Source organism: Eucalyptus grandis, chromosome 5 (assembly GCF_016545825.1).
Source record: "Eucalyptus grandis isolate ANBG69807.140 chromosome 5, ASM1654582v1, whole genome shotgun sequence".
In the NCBI taxonomy this organism is placed as follows: Eukaryota; Viridiplantae; Streptophyta; class Magnoliopsida; order Myrtales; family Myrtaceae; genus Eucalyptus; species Eucalyptus grandis.
Window position 1 is genome coordinate 34,116,013 of NC_052616.1, and position 19,134 is coordinate 34,135,146.

At 37.5% G+C, this 19,134-nt stretch overlaps 1 protein-coding gene and 1 long non-coding RNA gene across 3 annotated transcripts; one reads left to right on the plus strand and one right to left on the minus strand.

Annotated features, from left to right (window-relative positions):
* The first annotated feature begins 748 nt into the window (after positions 1-748).
* Positions 749-1,489, plus strand: LOC104447008. Its single transcript, XM_010060793.2, has one exon. It carries the CDS (start codon positions 749-751, stop codon positions 1,487-1,489), a length of 741 nt encoding a protein of 246 aa, XP_010059095.2.
* Positions 1,490-13,186: 11,697 nt separating this feature from the next.
* Positions 13,187-17,692, minus strand: LOC104444787. 2 transcript variants are annotated; one of them, XR_005551634.1, is made up of 3 exons: positions 17,038-17,692; positions 14,400-16,289; positions 13,187-14,222 (listed from the first exon to the last, which is right to left on the minus strand). It is a non-coding gene; the product is annotated as an uncharacterized LOC104444787 (long non-coding RNA). The 2 variants fall into 2 exon arrangements; XR_005551635.1 differs by having other exon boundaries at positions 13,187-13,382; positions 14,130-16,289.
* Between the last annotated feature and the right edge of the window lie 1,442 nt (positions 17,693-19,134).

Below are 19,134 nucleotides of genomic sequence, written 5' to 3' on the forward strand. Positions count from 1 at the left end.
TTCACCTCATAAAAGTACTCGAGAAGCATATGATTATGTATATGCACATGAATCAACAAAAAGCACTTTTCTTGGGTCACTCCTATGTGACAATAGTGGGATGGAGGGACTATTCCTTTGAATTGGGTCTTCTTGACTATAAAAGAATAAATAAATAAATAAATAAAGAGTTATGCCCTTCCATCTCTTATAATTCCTCTAGGCATAAATTTTGTTAGGACGAATTGCACCTATGGGGATCATGTGCTTGAATGCTTATCAAAATCATACCAATCTAGAGCCATGTTGATTTTCTTTGTAATACAGGCATATTGCTTAAATTGATTGCATTTATGTCTATCTTGACACGGTAAACTCAAGTGTTCTAAGAATGAAATCTCATTGACATAAGTGGCCAAAATAGATGGTTCCACTCTACCAACTCATTGACTTAGCCCGTATTTAGTCTCTTTTGTCATCTCAGCACATGGGACAAGTCTAGTTCTTTTATATTTTTCAGATTAATTATTCAGTTTTTCGCTTTTTGAAAATTTTCATGATTCCAAGCGATCTTAATAAACGCACTTTGTACTCCACTTCTGGGATAGAAACATACTGCGATGGCGACAATCACTACAGCATGTGCAGTTGCAACAGTCAACTACATTAAATGAATAGATCTCGTGTCTACCTTATATATATACTCCACGAGCAGACACAAGAGATTGCATAAACCTCGTCACAATCTGATACATTACATCTTCTCAGAATGAGACCTTTGAAGCTCTTTCTTCTCTTCATTTTTGTCTTCGTTGCTCTGAAACCAACACAAGAAGCTCGAGACTTTATCTGTGTGGTCCTTGACAACACCTCCAACACCCCCTGCAACAGATTCAAGGATGAGATCGGATCTGAATTCGCTGTGGAAACTTTATCAACCGCTTCTGACTTCGTCTTGGAGACGTTCAATCAAAGCAACGGTGGGGGAAGAGGCTACTCCACGGTGCTTGCGATCATCGAGAGCTTCGTTGCTAATGGATATCCCCCCACCATCGCAACCAACAACGGTAACCAATTCCGAGTGGACGCAGACTACCTCCAAGCATATGTCGGTGACGTGAAGGCCGAGTTCACGGGGATTGTATACCACGAAAGCGCTCGCGTATGGCAATGGACAGGCAGTGATACTGCCCCCATTGGCCTTATCACAGGCATTGCCGACTACATCCGGTTGAACGCGAGATGGCCATCAAAGTATTGGCCGCCGAGAGGGTCTGGTTCCAGATGGGACGATGGGCATGCCGTGACGGCATATTTCCTGGAGTTTTGCAGCGGGAAGAGGCGTGGGTTCGTGTCGGACCTCAACGCAATGAGGGAGAGTTTGTACTCCGATGCGTTTTTCGTGATTATTCTTGGTCAGTCTGTGGATGAATTATGGGAGGAGTATATCATGTTACAGTATGAGACCACTGTCCCCGCACCAGCATTAGCACCGGAGCATGCGTACTGAATTAATCAATTAGGTGACTATGAGACAACTATAATAGTGTCTAAAGGGTGCTTTTCCTTATTCCTCATCTATAAATATACGAGTTAATAAAATGTTGAGGAAGTACTGAAGCAGGAAAGATTATCGAGGGTTCAATGGGCAGGACCTTTTATTTTTATTGCATCTTTGCATAGATCTCTCTGTTTCTATCGACTGATCTCCTTTAGACTTAGAAAGCCGTTTGTGAAAGCATTAACTTTAAAATTATAAGGGATGAAAAGGATTAAAAAAAAAAAAAAAACCCTGTGTTTCTATCAATTTGTGACGATATTTCGTTTTCATTTTGGGCTACAAAGTTCTAAAAAGAAATGAATAATATGATTTTTACATACCCAAAAAGAATCAAGATATATAGTTTCTTGACCACATGCATAAGATCGTGAAATAATCACTCCTGTCCGTTTGTCACTGATGAGAAAAATTACTCTATTAGTATACCTCTCATTTCTCCTCCTCTTTGTATGGCCATTCTGGCTTTAGATCACGCGACAGCTTATACCCCCTTTTTCACGAAGGTTAACAAGTAAAATTGTCGAATTGCACCTCATATATTTCGGTTCTCTATGGCTCGCGTGCGGGTTATGCACAGAGCTTTGTGCTTGTTCTGTCTGCGAGATTTTCTTCTTTCCAAAAGTGTGTGATCTTCGAAATCCATGGCTTTAGATGTTTGTTTTGTGTTAGCGCGCTTTGATGGGATGAATTGTCCTTGACTCTTTATGATTTGCATCGTGTGGAGACAGTTACAGCTTTTTGGTTTTTAAGTTTAAACATTGTCAAAGTAGAACGATCCATATTAGGGTTGATTGCTGGCCAGATTAGCATAGTGATATAAGTTAATTCCTGATAAGTCCCTCGATTTCAAACAAGCCCTACCTCAAGATGTGATTCCATGGGATGTGGGGACCCAAGGTTAACCATTTATTTGATAGCCTAATGACGTTCCAATTAGAAGGAATTTGCACCATTAAACTCGATTTGGGTGCCCTGAATCAGAAATTAAAGCTGCAAAAGAGACTGAAATTGCTGTGAGTAATGCGATAATGAAGGGAATTTGGACATTTAGTAAGAAGTAGACATCCGATTTGAAGCTTGGGTACTCGGTCAGAAGGTAATTGCACCGAAAATTTATGAAACTGCTGGATCGAAATTCTAACGACCCAAATCATATCACCACATGAAATTAACAGAGTAAAACAAATATTCAACGTAGAGCAGAACCCCCTAACTAATTTTTTGCACTAACAAGTAAAATTGTCGAAGTGCACCTCATATATTTGGTTCTCTTATTCATGCCGAAATCTTCAAGTGTGAAACTCTTTACAGATGAAGGACGCAAAATTCAGAGAGTATAAGAATTATTAGATGGGTAACGAAAGCCATATATTAATTGTGTAAAATAAAAAGCAAAAAGATTAAATTGCAGAATATCATTTCTGGTTCACATACCCTTCAATTTTTGAAATTCTCATTACATAGACCGAGTTACGGCACGGAATTTGCAAAGAAGATTTTGCATGTAACGGGTAACTAAAATTCCATATCAATATCGAAAATAAGCTACCAAATCAAATCCCGAAATCACCTATAAACCTTTGAAATCTAGGAACTATACATGTAAGAAATTCCGAAATCAAGAGTATGCATCAATTAGATTATGAACCTATATGCATTTGCTCTGATACCATATGTAAGAAATTCAAAGATCTAAAACTCGTATATAGCGCCAAGAATACCTAACCTTAAAACACATATTTGATTTAACCAATCATCCTTATTGACATAAAATTGTTCGGCTAAAATTACTTCTACCCTTACTTTATTGACATTATTGATGAAATGCTTGTGCTTTGTCCAACGGGATCTATTGCCCATTCGTTTAATGTCAATTGGGGCAATTCATCAAGTTCGCGTCTTTTGATTGTGGTCCACAATTATCGCTTGTTCTTCTTATTTGTTTTTCCTATAATTGTTAGGCGGATGTTTTTTGTCCCGGTGAGTGAGATTATGAATTTAATACATTTTTATTAGCTAAGGAAGAGAACTCAAAAAATGGACTTTTTATACCAATATTTCAATTTGCAATAAAGAATGAATGGATCAATAATGAGAACCATGTATGACAATAAATGATATTTAAGCAGGCCAAATATAAAAAGAAAGCACAAATTTGCACTCAAGAAGAAAATCACGTGTGATGTTTGTTCACCAAGACTGCATGCATTTTCTTTTGAGTTTTGACTTGTAGAAACTCATTCAATTCTAATGCAACCTAAATGTGTGACGTTCCTCGAAAACAAATATTTTGCTAGTGAATGACTCCATTTTCTAAGAGATTCTCATTGACTCGGATTTAAAATGGCTCTAAACATGGGTTCAAACAAAGGTCTCATATTCAATTCACACTCGGTGCAATCTTGGTATAATGATATAGTGTATCTCTTTTATATATGGATCAAACTAATGGGCTCTAATATGAAGAGAATCGCAAAAGTGAAGAAGATGTTGACATTACAGCTAGCTATGAAAGACTTGGAAGAGACCAAGAAAATCTTAGGCATGAAAATAATCAAGAATAGGAAAATAAGAAATCATGGCTATCGCATAAAGATTATATGAATAAGGTGTTAAAAAGATTCAACATGAATAAGGCAAAACTAGTTGCAACTCCTCCATTGGATTATTTCAAACTTTTCAAGGATATGTCTCCAAGTACAAAAGCTTTGAAAGATTAAATAGTGGCAGTCCCATGTGCATTAGTGATGGGAAGTTTGATGTGTTTCATGGTGAGCACAAGACTAGACATTGCATAGGTAGTAAGAGTTGTGAGTTAATATTTGCATAACCTGAGTAAAGAGCATTAGAATGCACTAAAATGGATATAGATATATTTAGCATATACATCAAATTACTCTTTTTTTTTATGGAGATACATCTCAACTATAAAAAGTAGTGACTCTATAGCCTCCAAGGAAATCGTGTGGTTACAAGATCACATGAATGAGCTAATCAAAAGCATCCAATAAGTATACTGTGGAGTGATAGTTAAAGTGCAGTACACCCAACAAAGAATGCAACTCATCACTCAAGGACTAGACATATAAATAGGTGTTTATCATTTCATCAAGTCAACATTGAAAAATAATGAGTTAAAGTTGCAAAAGATTGATGACTCGAAAATCTGGTTAATATATTTACCAAGGTAGTAGACAAAGAGAAGCATACTTTCTGCACTACTACTATTGGTATTACTTTGTATTAATTAATGAGGAGTATCGCAAAGGCACAAGTTCCAATTACTAGTTTTTTGGTGCATTGGAAAGGCTTTTGGGCAAAGTTTTTGGGGAAATGCAAAGGTTATTGAGTTAAAGGAGTTTTCCAAACTACAAATTGTGCTTGGTAAATTGTACTGTAAAAGTCCATTATGAAGTATTTTTTAGCAAAATAGTATTTGGAGAAATTATATTTGGAAAAAGCTTTTGTTATTAAAAAAAACAAAAAAAAGGAGAAGAGTTGGCCGGCGAAGGACAGGCGGTCCAGTGAAGAGTAGGTGGTTTGATGAGGGTTGGGATCACGATCTAAGCCACGGCAACCCTCATGAAGGGCTGTGCGACCCGCCATGCCACGACCTCCATGCGGAGGTCACCGAGACTATGTGATCTAGGTGGCGGCAACCATCACGTGGCCTTACACGAAGGTCACAACGACCCAAATCTTGGTCGATCCCAGTAGATCCCAAGCTCCGATCTCGTGTAAGTTTTATCCACTTCTCCACCGCCAAGTTCTTGCACAAGAGATCTCTCGATCTCTTGTTTTAGGTGGCTCTTTAATTTTGTTCTTACTGATGCATTTCTTGAATCTAGCTGCCCACTCCCGACCCAGTAGATCCTGGCTCTCAACTCAACTAGGTTGTCATGACCTCTACGCAAGGCCATAGGTGAAAAGCTACACTTCATGTATCAATTACAAATAGGTTGTAGCCGTCAAGGCAAACGGAGAAATAAGGAAAAAAGAGAAAAAAAATTGATATTTTCTTCAAAAGTATTCTCAATCACTTTATACTCTGATTTTGAGAAAAGATAATTATTATGTACTTACTTTTTTTGAAGTTTAGTGGATTTGTAGGATGCCTTTGCGTGGAGACGTAACTCAATTTTGAGAAAAATTCGGTAATAATTTTTCTAGTGTGTTCTTTCTATTATGTTATTTTTATTATTATATTTCGCTTCGGTGGATTGTTTACTTTTGTTATTTTTTTGGAGCAGGTGTACAACTCTTAACAAAAAGTATGACGTGGCACGTGGAGCACAATACGGAAAATCGCATTGAAATCAGAGTTGGAAGAGTTCTCACGTGCCTACACGTGCTTCTTCCGCATTTGTAATTTGACTTGCATGTGCACGTGGTCTTCTTTGACCTCGGTCCAGGTTTTTTTTTTTTTTGTTAAAACAAGAGATTTCATTCAAGTAAAAGTAGAAATACACCCCTCGGTCCAGGTTGCTCGACCCAATTTTTTACCCAATCTTGATCCATTACAAACTCAGAGTTAAAAGGCCGCAATTCAAGCCTTCTAAAGCTCAACTATGCCTCTATTTCAATTTTATAATAAAATAATAACATGAAATCCTGATTAAATGCTTTAATCTAAAATAAAGTCTCTGATTTATCAAAAGACCAACAACCAAAAAGCTTGTGAATAACTCCATAGCCGGTCAAATACATTCTTGAGTAAATGCATAATAACTTCATAACTACACTTGTTTAAACAACCTTTAAGATCGGAAACAGCATCACGAAGCTTGTTCGTGCATATAATAGCCTAACGATGGTCCAATTATTACGAATTAGAAACTCGAAATACCCAAAACTCGGTTTTGGATGCCCTCAATGGATTTCATTTGAAATTACATGTGGCACCCCCAAACGGCCCCGATCCGCTAAGGTCGCCACAGTTCACCTGCCTTTCTCTTGACCTGATAATATATAACTCTGATACCATAAAATTATAATAGGTCCATAAGTCCTAGGGGTTTATATCAATTAGATCGGTCCCTGCGCAGTGTATATATATATATATATATAATAGCGGAAGCAAAATCCAACATCTCCCTATTCCAAATTTAGAGACAATGTACACCAACTAAAACTTTTATAAGATAAAAGCCGAACACTTTTATTTACTTAAACCAGATGAACATCATTCGTCGGTATACCAAAATGCCGTAATCTTCTATACTCGGCTATATTTCAAAAGATAACCGACATCTTTTCCAACAGTCGTATACTTAAAGTTCATCGATCAGTATCGGCGTCCAAAAGTTCATTCCTCTACTATCCTCTTCCTCGTGGTCATATTCAATCACTCGGTCCATGTACTGGTGGCGGTGGCAGCAAAGGTATCTTGACTTAGTCTGAAATGTTAGTCCCTTACTGGGATGAGTACAACCACTCAGCAGTAAAAGATTCATTAAGCTATATCACGCAGTACCATCAATATCCAGATTCATGCAAGATAGACAAAAACAGGTAATCAATGGATAGGCAAGCATCAAAATCATGAAATTATTCAATGCAATGGCAAGTACAATTTCAAAACCCTCAAAATGCATTATGTCCAGTTACACAAGTCCCGATCATAGGGCCAAATTGTAATGATACGTCTCATTCCATACCATACAATTTAGTCTCATAACCAGACCACACTCACACTTAATATAATCATCAGATTTAATCATTCAAACAGTTTTATCCCCCCAGAGGACCAACGTTTGCATTCTTTTGGGATTCCGCACCCATCCCTAGCATCGCATAAGCCTCCGGGCATGTATTCAAAATACAACCGGGCATCCAAAGGGCATCGACTCATTCAAACATTTGGGCATCTCGCACCCCACCTGGCATCACGAAGAATCACTTGGGACCATAGACATGGTTACCCCTAACCTCCGGATTTATGTACCGACAAGCATACAACCGGGCATCCCGATGCTTTTAGAGAAACCTCTGGGCATGTATTCATAATACAACCAGGCATCTAAAGGGCATCAACTCATTCGAACCATTGGGCATCCCGACTCCCGGGGCATCGTTGACCCGAGAGTCCAACGGTAACTATTAACATCTTAATTTCCAAAACACTTTTCAATGCAATGACAAGATGTCCCATGAATCTTCACCAAATCTCAATATTTCATGGTATACTGAATGTCAATATCATCATGTCAAATAACAACTCAAGACACATTCACCTTTGGGACAAATTGAGCAAATTCGGAACAAAATAGCTCAAACATCACAATACACAGTTTTAGTAAAAATTTCGGAATAATCCCTAAATGAACTCAGAAAATTCTGAAATTTTGATATGATATAAATGATATCTAAATGAAGAAATTTCATGAAGTATACTAATTCAGATTCGTTGTGTATAAAGAGTAATAGTTTGCTGTTTCCTTCAAAATTCTGCAGTAACTTTCAGATTCAGTACCTACAGAAGAAAATTTGTTTCACCAACTAAATCTTGTCCGCTTGTTCCCAAATTTTGATATGTTATTCCTAACGATTTTTCCTACAACTTTCATTAAGAGTTTGAAGTCTAATTCTAACTATATAATTACATAAAATTCACGGAGTCATCATCACAGGTCAAACTATTCTCTACGAAACAGTTCACTGTTTTCAATAGGTTCACTTCTACCTTCATATTTTTACATTCATGTGGCTATAGCTAGATGTCAAACTCAATCTAATGGGTGTTCTATTATGTAAAATGGTTCCTTTCCTTAGCTTCATCGTTATAAATCAGAGCAACACAATTAAAAAGACTTTCTATCTAAATTTCTCTAAAACAGAATCGGTACATACAGTTTTCTTCATTTCTAGTTCAATCAAACCATTTGTTTCTCTATCAATCTATCTTACAACACTTTAAGACTCTTCCACAGCATCTAAGAACACTTTCAGCAAGTTCTTATTAACAGAGAAACCTTCCATAGCTCGGCTCAAAGCATATATTCATCCATAAGCTCACTCATCTCAACATACACCTCATTTCTTCACTTGGCAAGTATCACTTCACTTTGCTCAATCAAAACAGCCAACTTTCACTAAATTTTTGAGACATGCAGGACTCAAAAGCAACATGCAATAACTTCCAACACAACACAACAACAATACATTTGATCCTCCACAGAACAACACTCAATCTTCATCTCAATCATCCAAAAACCCAACATGCAGTTTCCATTTCAGCGTTTTCTCAAATCTACTAGCACTTCACTAGATAATCACCTCATGCATAACATAGATTAATGAACTTCTACTTGCCTCACTTCTAAGCTCAATCGACAAACCGAATGGGAAGCTCGGGACCTCAAACGCGGCTCAACGGCGGCGAAGATGGGTGACATCGACGGCGACAGCTCGAGCACGGGCAGAAGGCGATCCTTCTCTTCCTCCCTTGCAGCTCAAACCCGCGCGCCTCTCTCTCTCTCTCTCTCTCTCTGCTCTGGGTTTGGCTCGGTTCACTCTCTCTCTTCCCCTCAAATTCGAACTCCCCCTTTTGTTCTTTGATTAACTAATTAATCACTTTTTGCATGCACAAATTTAAGTGGCTGAAGCTGAAATGGACAGGTGGAGGAGGCGTGTCTCTCCTTGTCCGGTTTTCCTCCTGTGCTGGCCACCGAATGGGAGAGCAACGTGGCAGTTGCTGGGCTCCTCTCAGTCAATAATCCCTTGATTTGTTGACTCCATGCTGTCGACCGAATGAAGAAGAAAAAGAAACTCGGGCAGCTTGGGCCAACAAATTCGTGGCCGCATGGTCTCCAAGCGTGGCCCAATTTTCTCCAAATATTTACCTTAATCTCCGCACATGCATGAGCTAAATTACGGCCTACTCAAATGGCCACACGGTGTGGCAACAATGTACAAGTATGTGATCAAAACTCTCGCGTGGAGAAAGAACTCGATAGAGTTGTATGGTGATAAAAATTCATTTCCTCACTTGTCGAATCGCACAAAGAAAAGACATGCATGGTCCTCATGCACGGTCCAATTTCTCAAAATTTTAATCTTAAATTCAGCATGCGTGTTCCTCATGCATGGCTGAATTCCATCAAACGATCAAAGTCCAAAGACTTCTCTTGTTGCATGGTTGGTCGGTCCAATAGATAAAAGAAAACGTGACTGTTGCATATTTGAGGGTCGTTGGAATTTTCGGATGCCACATTAAAGCTGCAAAATGACCGAAATTGCTGTGAGTTACACGATAAGGAAGCTGATTTCGTCTTATAGTAAGAAATCGTTATCCAATTTGGAGTTTCTTTACTCGGTCATAAGGTAAATAATCCAAAAATTTATGAAACTTCTAAATTGAAATTCTCATGACCCAGTTCATATCACAACATGGAATTCACAAAAGGACCGATATACAATGTAGAACAAAACTCACGAACTGATTTTGACCATTAAAGTAGAATTGTTGAATTGCACCGCATGACTTTTGGTTCTCTTGTTTACTCCAAAATCTTCAAGTGGAAAATTTTTGATGCACAAATTAAATTAGGACACAAAATTCACGGAGTATTAAGAATCGTTGCGTGGGTAACAAAAGCCATAAATTAATTGTCCAAAATAACGACCAAAGAGGTCAAATTGCAAAATATTTTTTTCCGGTTTGCATGCCCTTCAATATTTGAAATCCTCACAGAATAGACTAACTCATAACACGATATTTGCCAAGAAGATTTATCAGAGAACAGGCAATTAAAATCCATATCAATATCTAAAAGAAGCAACCAAAATAATTAAATTCCTGAACTTGCCCATAAATTGTGAAATATATGCACTATACATGTAATTTCATCGAGATTATGCATTATGTGTATTCTTCACCCTTATAAAGCTACTCTCCTAGCACACATAAGAAATTCATTGATCTAAAACGCTTGTATAGAATTTACAATACCTAGCCTTGAATAAAAAAACACATCCGGTTTAGCCAATTATCATCTTTGAATCGAGTAATATGGATAGAGCCATACAAATTCAGGACTAGGCTTTCCTCTCTTTCTCCTACCTTAGATGGTCTTGATGGATAATCCATAGGCATATGGAATTAAGCGGGACACGGAGACCATAACCTATTTATGCAAAATATTTTAATAGACCCATTAAAAAATACAGGTCATCGTTAAAATACTGGTCTTCACTAATCAGCCAACCACATTATTGCCGTAACCGAGATATGCTAAGCCCTATATATATTATGATCACATAATCTAATTTTGGCACTATAACATCCTCATATATTTTGTAAATATTATAACGGAGTATTTCTTGCGAACCTAAACATTATGCAATTGATGTCAACCCACATATTCTAACAGATTATAGTGAAGTTCATGTTAGACTGAGCCTGTTAGACAAATTGTTTGGCATTTTCAGACGTTTTAAAAGATTGAAAATATAATCGATACTAACTAGAAAGAACTCAAAATTTGACATTTTATAACCAGAAGAAAAAAGGGCTATCATACAAGATTGAGCAATCCCGAAAGCACACTTTGGGAAGAAGTAATTGCCAGGAAAATTACCAAAAAAGTCATAAACCTATTACAATTGTGACAATTCAATCCTTAACTTTTTTTTTTGGCCAATTTAGTCTTAAACCTTTTTATAATTGTGCAAATTCAATCCATCCGATCAAAATTGGCCAGCCGGCGCTAACGTGGACGCCGACTAGGGATAGTCGGTCGCCCGGCCGGCGAATGCTGATGTGGCAATTTTTTAATTATTTTTTCTTCTTTTTTTCCCCCACATTCTCCTTCCTCTAGTCAGTGAGGGCAACCTCGCCGACCACCGACGAGGCTCGCCCTCATCGACCACCGGCGAAGGCAAGCCTCGCCCGCCGACGACAAAGCTGCCGTCGCCACATCTAGCGAGGCTCGGCCCGCACAACCATGGCAAGGTCGAGCCTCACCGTCCCTGGGCAAGGAGCCTCGCCGGCCACCAGCGAGGTCAACCCTCCCCCTTGGCTAGGCAAGGGTGGTAAGGAGCCTCGCCGGCCACTAGCGAGGTCGACCCGCCTTGGCTGGGCGAGGCCTTGCCAGATTTAGTGAGGGCCGAGCTCGCCGGATCGGCGAAGCCTGCCCTCGCTAGTGGCCGGCAAGGCTGACCTTGCCGACCCTCGCCTTAGCCGCTGGGGGTGAGCCTCACCGACCCTCGCCTTTGGTTGGCCAGGCGAAGGAGAAGATGGGAAAAAAAAATATTCAAAAAATATTTAAAAAATGCTACGTCAGCGTTTGCCGGACGGCCAGCGTCCATGTTAGTACTGGCAGGCCAATTTTGGCTAGATGGACTGAATTGACACAATTGTAAAAAGTTTAGGACTAAATTGGCCCCAAAAAAGTTTATAACTGAATTAACACAATTATAATAAATTTATGACTTTTTTGGTAATTCTCCCAGTAATTGCCAATTGCACTATTGGAGAAGTAACTACCAATTGCCTCTTAATCGAGCAAACCATGGAGTTATAATGTACTCTTTGAGCCACCACCTGTCCTATTAAATCATTGAGGTTTTGCCACAATTTTATGCTAGGCAAAGTCAAGAACGATCACCACATTAACTGACTCTACAATATTATATATTCTAGTGTTTATGACATAATTGGTATAATTAGAAAAGCTTAAATCCAGTCAATGCATTCTTTGCCAGGAAATCCATGCGAATCACATGCAAATTATATACCACTTTTATCTTCAGAAGGGATCACTCATGCTATGGTCAGGCTAATTCCATAAAAAAAGCATCAACTTTAGGTTGATGGACAAATCTGGCCAAAACTTTTTTTTGTCTCATTAAAAAGCACAAACTTTAGGTCGAGGGACAAATCTGGCCTGAACTTTTTTTTATCTCGTAAAAAAGCACCAACTCTAGGTTAAGTGACAATTCTGGCCCAATTTTTTTTTTCTCATAAAAAATTACAAACTTTCGCTCATATCCAAAATCTAACCCCTACCGTTAACTTTCTATTTGAAGTTAACCTTATTTCAGGAGAAAATGTTCTAGCTATGAGATTGGTGGATCTCATCTGTGGTTTCTCTTAACAGGCGGTGATCTATAGCGTCATATTACGACAAAATGATAAAGTATAGCTAGAGAAATTCAATTTGTAGATTTTTTTACTTATGAGATGACACAGTTTCACATTATTCTTCAAGCTGTAGCTCAAACAAGAAGACAATTAACGGTGTTAGCCAGTAAGTGCACATGGATTTATTGATAAAAACAATCAATGAATTTAAGTTAAGGGGGGCCAGATTTAGGATTTAAGTGAAAGTTTGTGATTTTTTTTCGAAACAAAAAAAAAATGGGGCCAAAATTGTCACTCGACCTAAAGTTGATGCTTTTTTATGTGACAAGAAAAAGTTCGGGCTAGATTTGTCACTTGACCTAAAGTTTGTGCTTTTTTATGAGACAAAAAAAAGTTCGGGCCAGATTTGTCCATCGACCTAAAGTTGGTGCTTTTTTTTGGAATTAACCCTGCTATGGTCCCAAACCGGTGCTCAAACACATCAATAGCATGCCTATAATTAACTCAAAGTTCAACAAACTTAACAAAAAGAAAAAAGAAAAAAAAAGGCAAATTACAGAATATGTCGATGACAAAATTTAGCATTAGAAAAGAGGCGCCTACATAAGGTTATGCCGTAAATTATCAACGATCTAATAATTAAAGCACGAAATGAACTTGTGGGTGTAGCTGCAATCCTAAGTGAACGAATGACCATCTGAGCAAACCTTGATTTGGACAAGAATCTGAGCTTCTTCTCTCAGGCCCTTTGAGGAAATTCTGTGATTGAAAAAGCATGAAATGGCACATGCATTGTTGGTCAGAGTGCACAGAATCATTTGAATCTACTTTATGGAATGCTAGACGTTTAACTACATCCTCTTATCACAAAATAGAATTCCAATCATCGTCAGTAATATTCAAACAAGTCTCTATACTCAAAAAACCGTTTGAACATACATTTGTGATAAAATAAATAACCATTTTGATATCACACACAAACAGGAGAATATCTTATTGTGCTAGAATCAGCACTAATGATATCACATCCAGATTTGTGCCTTACATGTAGAATACAAAGAGTCACAAACTATAGTTCAAAAGTAGTTTCACGATGAGTTCACCTCAAGAATTGAAACTACCTTGAACTGCAAGTTTGACTTAGATTATAGTCAAATGAAGAAATTAACTAACAGGAATAACAAAAATAAACAATATATCAGAATGAACCAAGAATCAGGAATGAAGAGTAAGGATATTGTCTAACTTCATATTTAAGACCTTTATATCATCCTTGTTGAGATTGACTACTATCTTACAAGGAAATCTATAGCTATAGGTATACCATCTTAGCATGAGCATCATATCCTACAGTCACAGCAAGAAACATTGCCACGGCACCATAATCCATGCCATTCTCTTTTAACAGGCCATGATGTTCACAAGTAACTGACAACCGTAATGATGCAACAATACATGATGTCCATGATGTTCAGAAAAGCGACAATCATAATCCAAAGGTGTTACCTAGTTGTGCAAAGCTATGAGAGGATTCAACAGGAAGATGCAATGCACGTAGATTTAATAAGAAGGCTGATCCTGTGATGTGAGGCTTTGAAGCTGAAATCCAAATATTAGCATTCAGTATTTATCTATAATATTTAAACAAATCATAGACTGCAAATGTCATAAACAGCAAATGAATGGAAAAGGATGGGAAAATGGCGGAGAGAAATTAAATTCAAGTTACAGGGTTCTATAAAACAGAGAAGCAAAACAAATTCATTTTATAATTACCTAGACAAGTATTTTCAAGGCCATATTTTCTGTATGCAATGAGTGTACTAATTATCTTAGAAGCCTGAAAAGGTTAAGGTCAGATCAGTCTCTTGAAATATATGCAAATGAAGAGCTCAAAAATTGGAGAATTGCTTGACCAAGAACCATATATGCTAGTAATTCACGATAAGGATCAAGAAGATACTTCTCTCAACGAGTCTAACGAATGGAGTAGCTATTAAGATACTGCACTTCGTCTTTTTCCTTAACCAGGGACACGACTTCCCATTTCTTAAATGACAATCTGGCTAAGAATACCCAGTCTAGAGGAAATAGCTACATTTGATAAACAAGGCATCTGAAAATTGGCCAAAAGAAAAGACTGGGCATCTATTACTCTACCTTTTGTTGCTGAGCAAATTCTACACCCATTCTATGCAACTATTATATGGCTGAACACCATTGAATCAGCTATACTTAGGGTGCATTTGATCTAGAATTTCCGTTACTACACGTGAAACAAGAAAAAAGTTGGAAACATTCATAAATCATGCAGACACTTAAATTTCTGTGGAAGCAACCAACTATTTCCGATATTCTGCATTTTCACCTAGCTCATCAGCTTGAAACCCAAAACAGATTCTATATGAAAAGCATGCCCAAATACCATGCAAGAGATAATTAAGCAGACTAGTCAACAATGCACTTTGCAAAAGAAGGTATCATCCGATAAAAAAACAAGTTCGCAGGTAAGGAATATGCTTAACTTAGGAAGTTTACATCCAGGTCCTAAGCATATCAACTTTAAGACATGCCTGTACCACAGAAAACAAATATTCGGGCAAGCAAATTAACTCAGAAGTGTACCATTTAAATTGATTGACAGTAACTAGGCTATACACCTTGGCAAACTTCTCGCATCAGATTAAAAGAGGTGTGTTTGGGTTAGCTATGGCTGAAACCTAATTTCCCTGGAGATCAAACAACACGCTGCAAACAGGGCATACTTCGAGGCTTTTTATATGCATGGGCAAGTTCTCTCACAGAGTTTTTGGCACTGGTGATCTGATTGAGAGAGGATTTATGGATGACTTTTATACTAATACTGGCTAGGATGGGTTTCAATCGGCTCCATCTTCCAAACATCGAATAAAAAACCATGCTCACCATTAACAACGGTTTCATTCTCTCTATCATGAAAAAATACAATAATTAGGGGCACTTTTTGAGCTTAGCAAGGTGGAATTTGAGCAAGGTAGTCCATTATCTACAAGGAGCATCCTCATGCAGGATTGAACAGTACTGAAAGCGCACTCTGGAAAGAAGTAATTGCCAATTGCCTCCTAACCAAGCAAAACATGGAGTTTTTCACGTCCTTTTTGAGCCACCACATGTCCTATCCCACAATTTCATGCTAGGCAAAGTCAAGCATGATCACGACATTAACTGACTCTACAACATTATATATTCAAGTGTTTATGACAGACTTGGCATAATAAAAAAGCTCAAATCCAGTCAATGCGTTCTTTGCTAGGAAGTCCATGTGAATTACATGCAAATTATATACCACTTTTATCATCATAAGGGATCACACATGATATAGTTCAAAATCTAGTGCTCAAATACATAATAGCAAGCCTAGAATTAACCCAAAGTTCAAAAAATTTAAAAAAAAGGAAAAAAAATCAAATTACAGAATATGTCGATGACAAAAATTAACATAAAAAAGTGATGCCTACATAAGGTTATGCTGTAAATTCTGTAAATTATCTTAATGATCTAAGAATTAAGTTAAAGCACAAAATAAACTTGTGAGTGTAGCTGCAATCCTTAGTGAACACGACCATCTGAGCAAACACTGATTTGGACAAGAATCAAGCTTCTTCTCTCAGGTCCCTTGAGGAAATTCTGTGATCGAAAAAGCATGAAATGGCACATGCATTGTTAGTCAGAGTGCACAAAATCATTTGAAGCTACTTTATGGAATGCTAGATTTTTAACTACATCATCCTATCACAAATAGAATTTCAATCATCATTGGTAATATTCAAACAAGTCTCTCTACTCAAAAGGCCGTTTGAACGTACATTTGTGATCAAATAATTAATGTTTCTGATATCACACACAAATAGTAGAATATCTTATCTTGCTAGAATCAGCACTAATGATATCCAATCCAGATTTGTGCTTTACATGTAGAATACAAACAATCACAATACTATAGTTCAGAAGTAATTTTGCAGTGAGTTCACCTCAAGAATTAAACTACCTTGAACTGCAAGTTTGACTTAGGTTATAGTCAAATGAAGAAATTAACTAACAGGAATAACAAAAATGAACAATATATTAGAATAAACCAAGAATCGGGAATGAAGAGCAAGGATGTTATCTATCTTCATATTGAAGACCTTTATAGTGTCCTTGTTGTGATTGACTACCATCATACAAGGAAATCTATAGCTATAGGTATACTCCATCTTAACATGAGCATCATATCCTACTGCCATGGCAAGAAACATCGCCACAGCGTCGTAATCCGTGCCATTCCCTTTTAACAGGCCATGATGTTCACAAGTAACTGACAATCATAATGACCCAACAATGCATGATGTCCATCATGTTCAAAAAAGCAACAATCATAATCCAAAGGTGTTACCTAGTTGTGCAAAGCCATGAGAGGATTCAACAGGAAGAACCAATGCACGCAGATTTAAAAAGAAGCCTGAGTAACTCGTGATGTGAGGCTTTGAAGCTGAAATCCAAATATTAGCATTCAGTATTTATCTATAATATTTAAACAAATCATAGACTGCACAATGTCATAAACAGCAAATGAATGGAAAAGGATGGGAAAATGGCAAAGAGAAATGACCTTCAAGTTACAGGGTTCTATAAAATAGAGAAGGAAAACAAATTCAATTATATAATTGCCTAGACAAAAGATTTCAAGGCCATATTTTCTGCATGTATTGAGCTGCAAAAGCATACTAATTATCTTAGAAGCCTGAAAAGGTTAAGGTCAGATCAGTCTCTTGAAATATATGCAACTAAAGAGCTCAAATTGGAGAATTGCTCGACCAAGAACCATATATGTTAGTAATTCACGATAAAGATCAAGAAGATACTGCTCTCAACGAGTCTAACGAACGGATATTAAGATACTGCACTTCATCTTTTTCCATAACCAAGGACATGATGTCCCATTTCTCAAATGACAATCTGGCTAAGAATACCCAGTCTAGAGGAAAAAGCTACATTTGATAAACAAGGCATTTGAAAATTGGCCTAAAGAAAGGACTGGCTATCTATTACTCTACCTTTTGTTACTGAGCAAATTCTACAACCATTCTTTGCAACCACTAAATGGCTGAACACTGTTCCACTGAATCAACTATACTTAGGGTGCATTTGATCTAGAATTTCCATTACTGCAAGAGAAACAAGAAAAATGTTGGAAACATTCATAAATCATGCAGACACTTGAAAAGGGGAAAAAAGATTATATTTCTGAAAGCAACCAACTAGTTCTGATGATTCTACTTTTTCACCTAGCTCGTCAGCTTGAAACCCAAAACAGATTCTATATGAAAAACAAGCCCGAATACCATGCAAGAGACAATTTAGTAGACTGATGGACAACGCACTTTGCAAAAGAAGGTATCATCCAAGCAAAAACAAGTTCGCCGGTAAAGGAATATGCTTAACTTCAGAAGTTTACATTTAGGTCCTAAGCATGTCAACTTTAAGACATGTCTATACTGCAGAAAACAGATATGCAGGCAAGCAAATTAACTCTGAACTGTACCATTTAAATGAATTGACAGTAACTAGGCTATACACCTTGGCAAACTTCTTGCATCAGGTTAAAAGAGGTGTGTTTGGGTTAGCTATGGCTGAAACCTAATTTCCTTGGAGATCAAACAACATGCTGTAAACAGGGCAATACTTTGAGGCTTTTAATATGCATGGGCAAGTTCTGTCATAGAGTAACTGGCACTGGTGATCTGATTGAGAGAAGATTTTGGATGAATTGTATACTAATATAGGCTAGGATGGGTTTCAATCAGCTCCATCTTCCAAACATCGAATAAGAAACCATGCTCACCATTAACAACGGTCTCATTCTCTCTATCATGAAATTATGCAATAATTAGGGCTAGTTTTTGAGCTTCACAAGGTGGAATTTGAGCAAGGTGGTCCACTATCTGCAAGGAGCATCCTCTTGCTTGATGTTGTATTCAGAAAGGCAATGATCTCCTTCATGTTTCCCATGATATTTTTGACTTATAATCAGATTATGAAGAGCAGCTTGAGCTTCTTCTTTTAAAACTAGTAATTCAACAGAAAGACATTGTCTGTAATCTAGAATAGCTACTCTATGCACTGCTCCAATCACAATGAAGCAGATTCTATTTCACTAAGTTTTTAACTTTTATGCCAACAAAATCTAAATAAAAATTGATGAGTTTTGGACAAGCTTAAGAAACATGAAATGTCAGATCATGGCACCATCAAACACATCAAAAATCATACGAGAAACACATGCCATGCACCGCAATTTAGGAAGCACATGCCCTCGTGCATGCAAGAAGAGATAATTGCAACTAACAAACAAAAAAAGAGATTTCTTTATCAAGTACATTGCCCATGGCATATCAGAAATTCCTCATAGTTAAGATATCACATTCTTTGAAGAAGCTATGCTTGCTAAATACTGGAAACACATGCCATACACCACAATTTAGCAAGCACA

Coding starts and splice junctions, on each gene's coding strand:
- LOC104447008 (XM_010060793.2), top strand. CDS start 749: ATGAGACCTTTGAAGCTCTTTCTTCTCTTCATTTTTGTCTTCGTTGCT.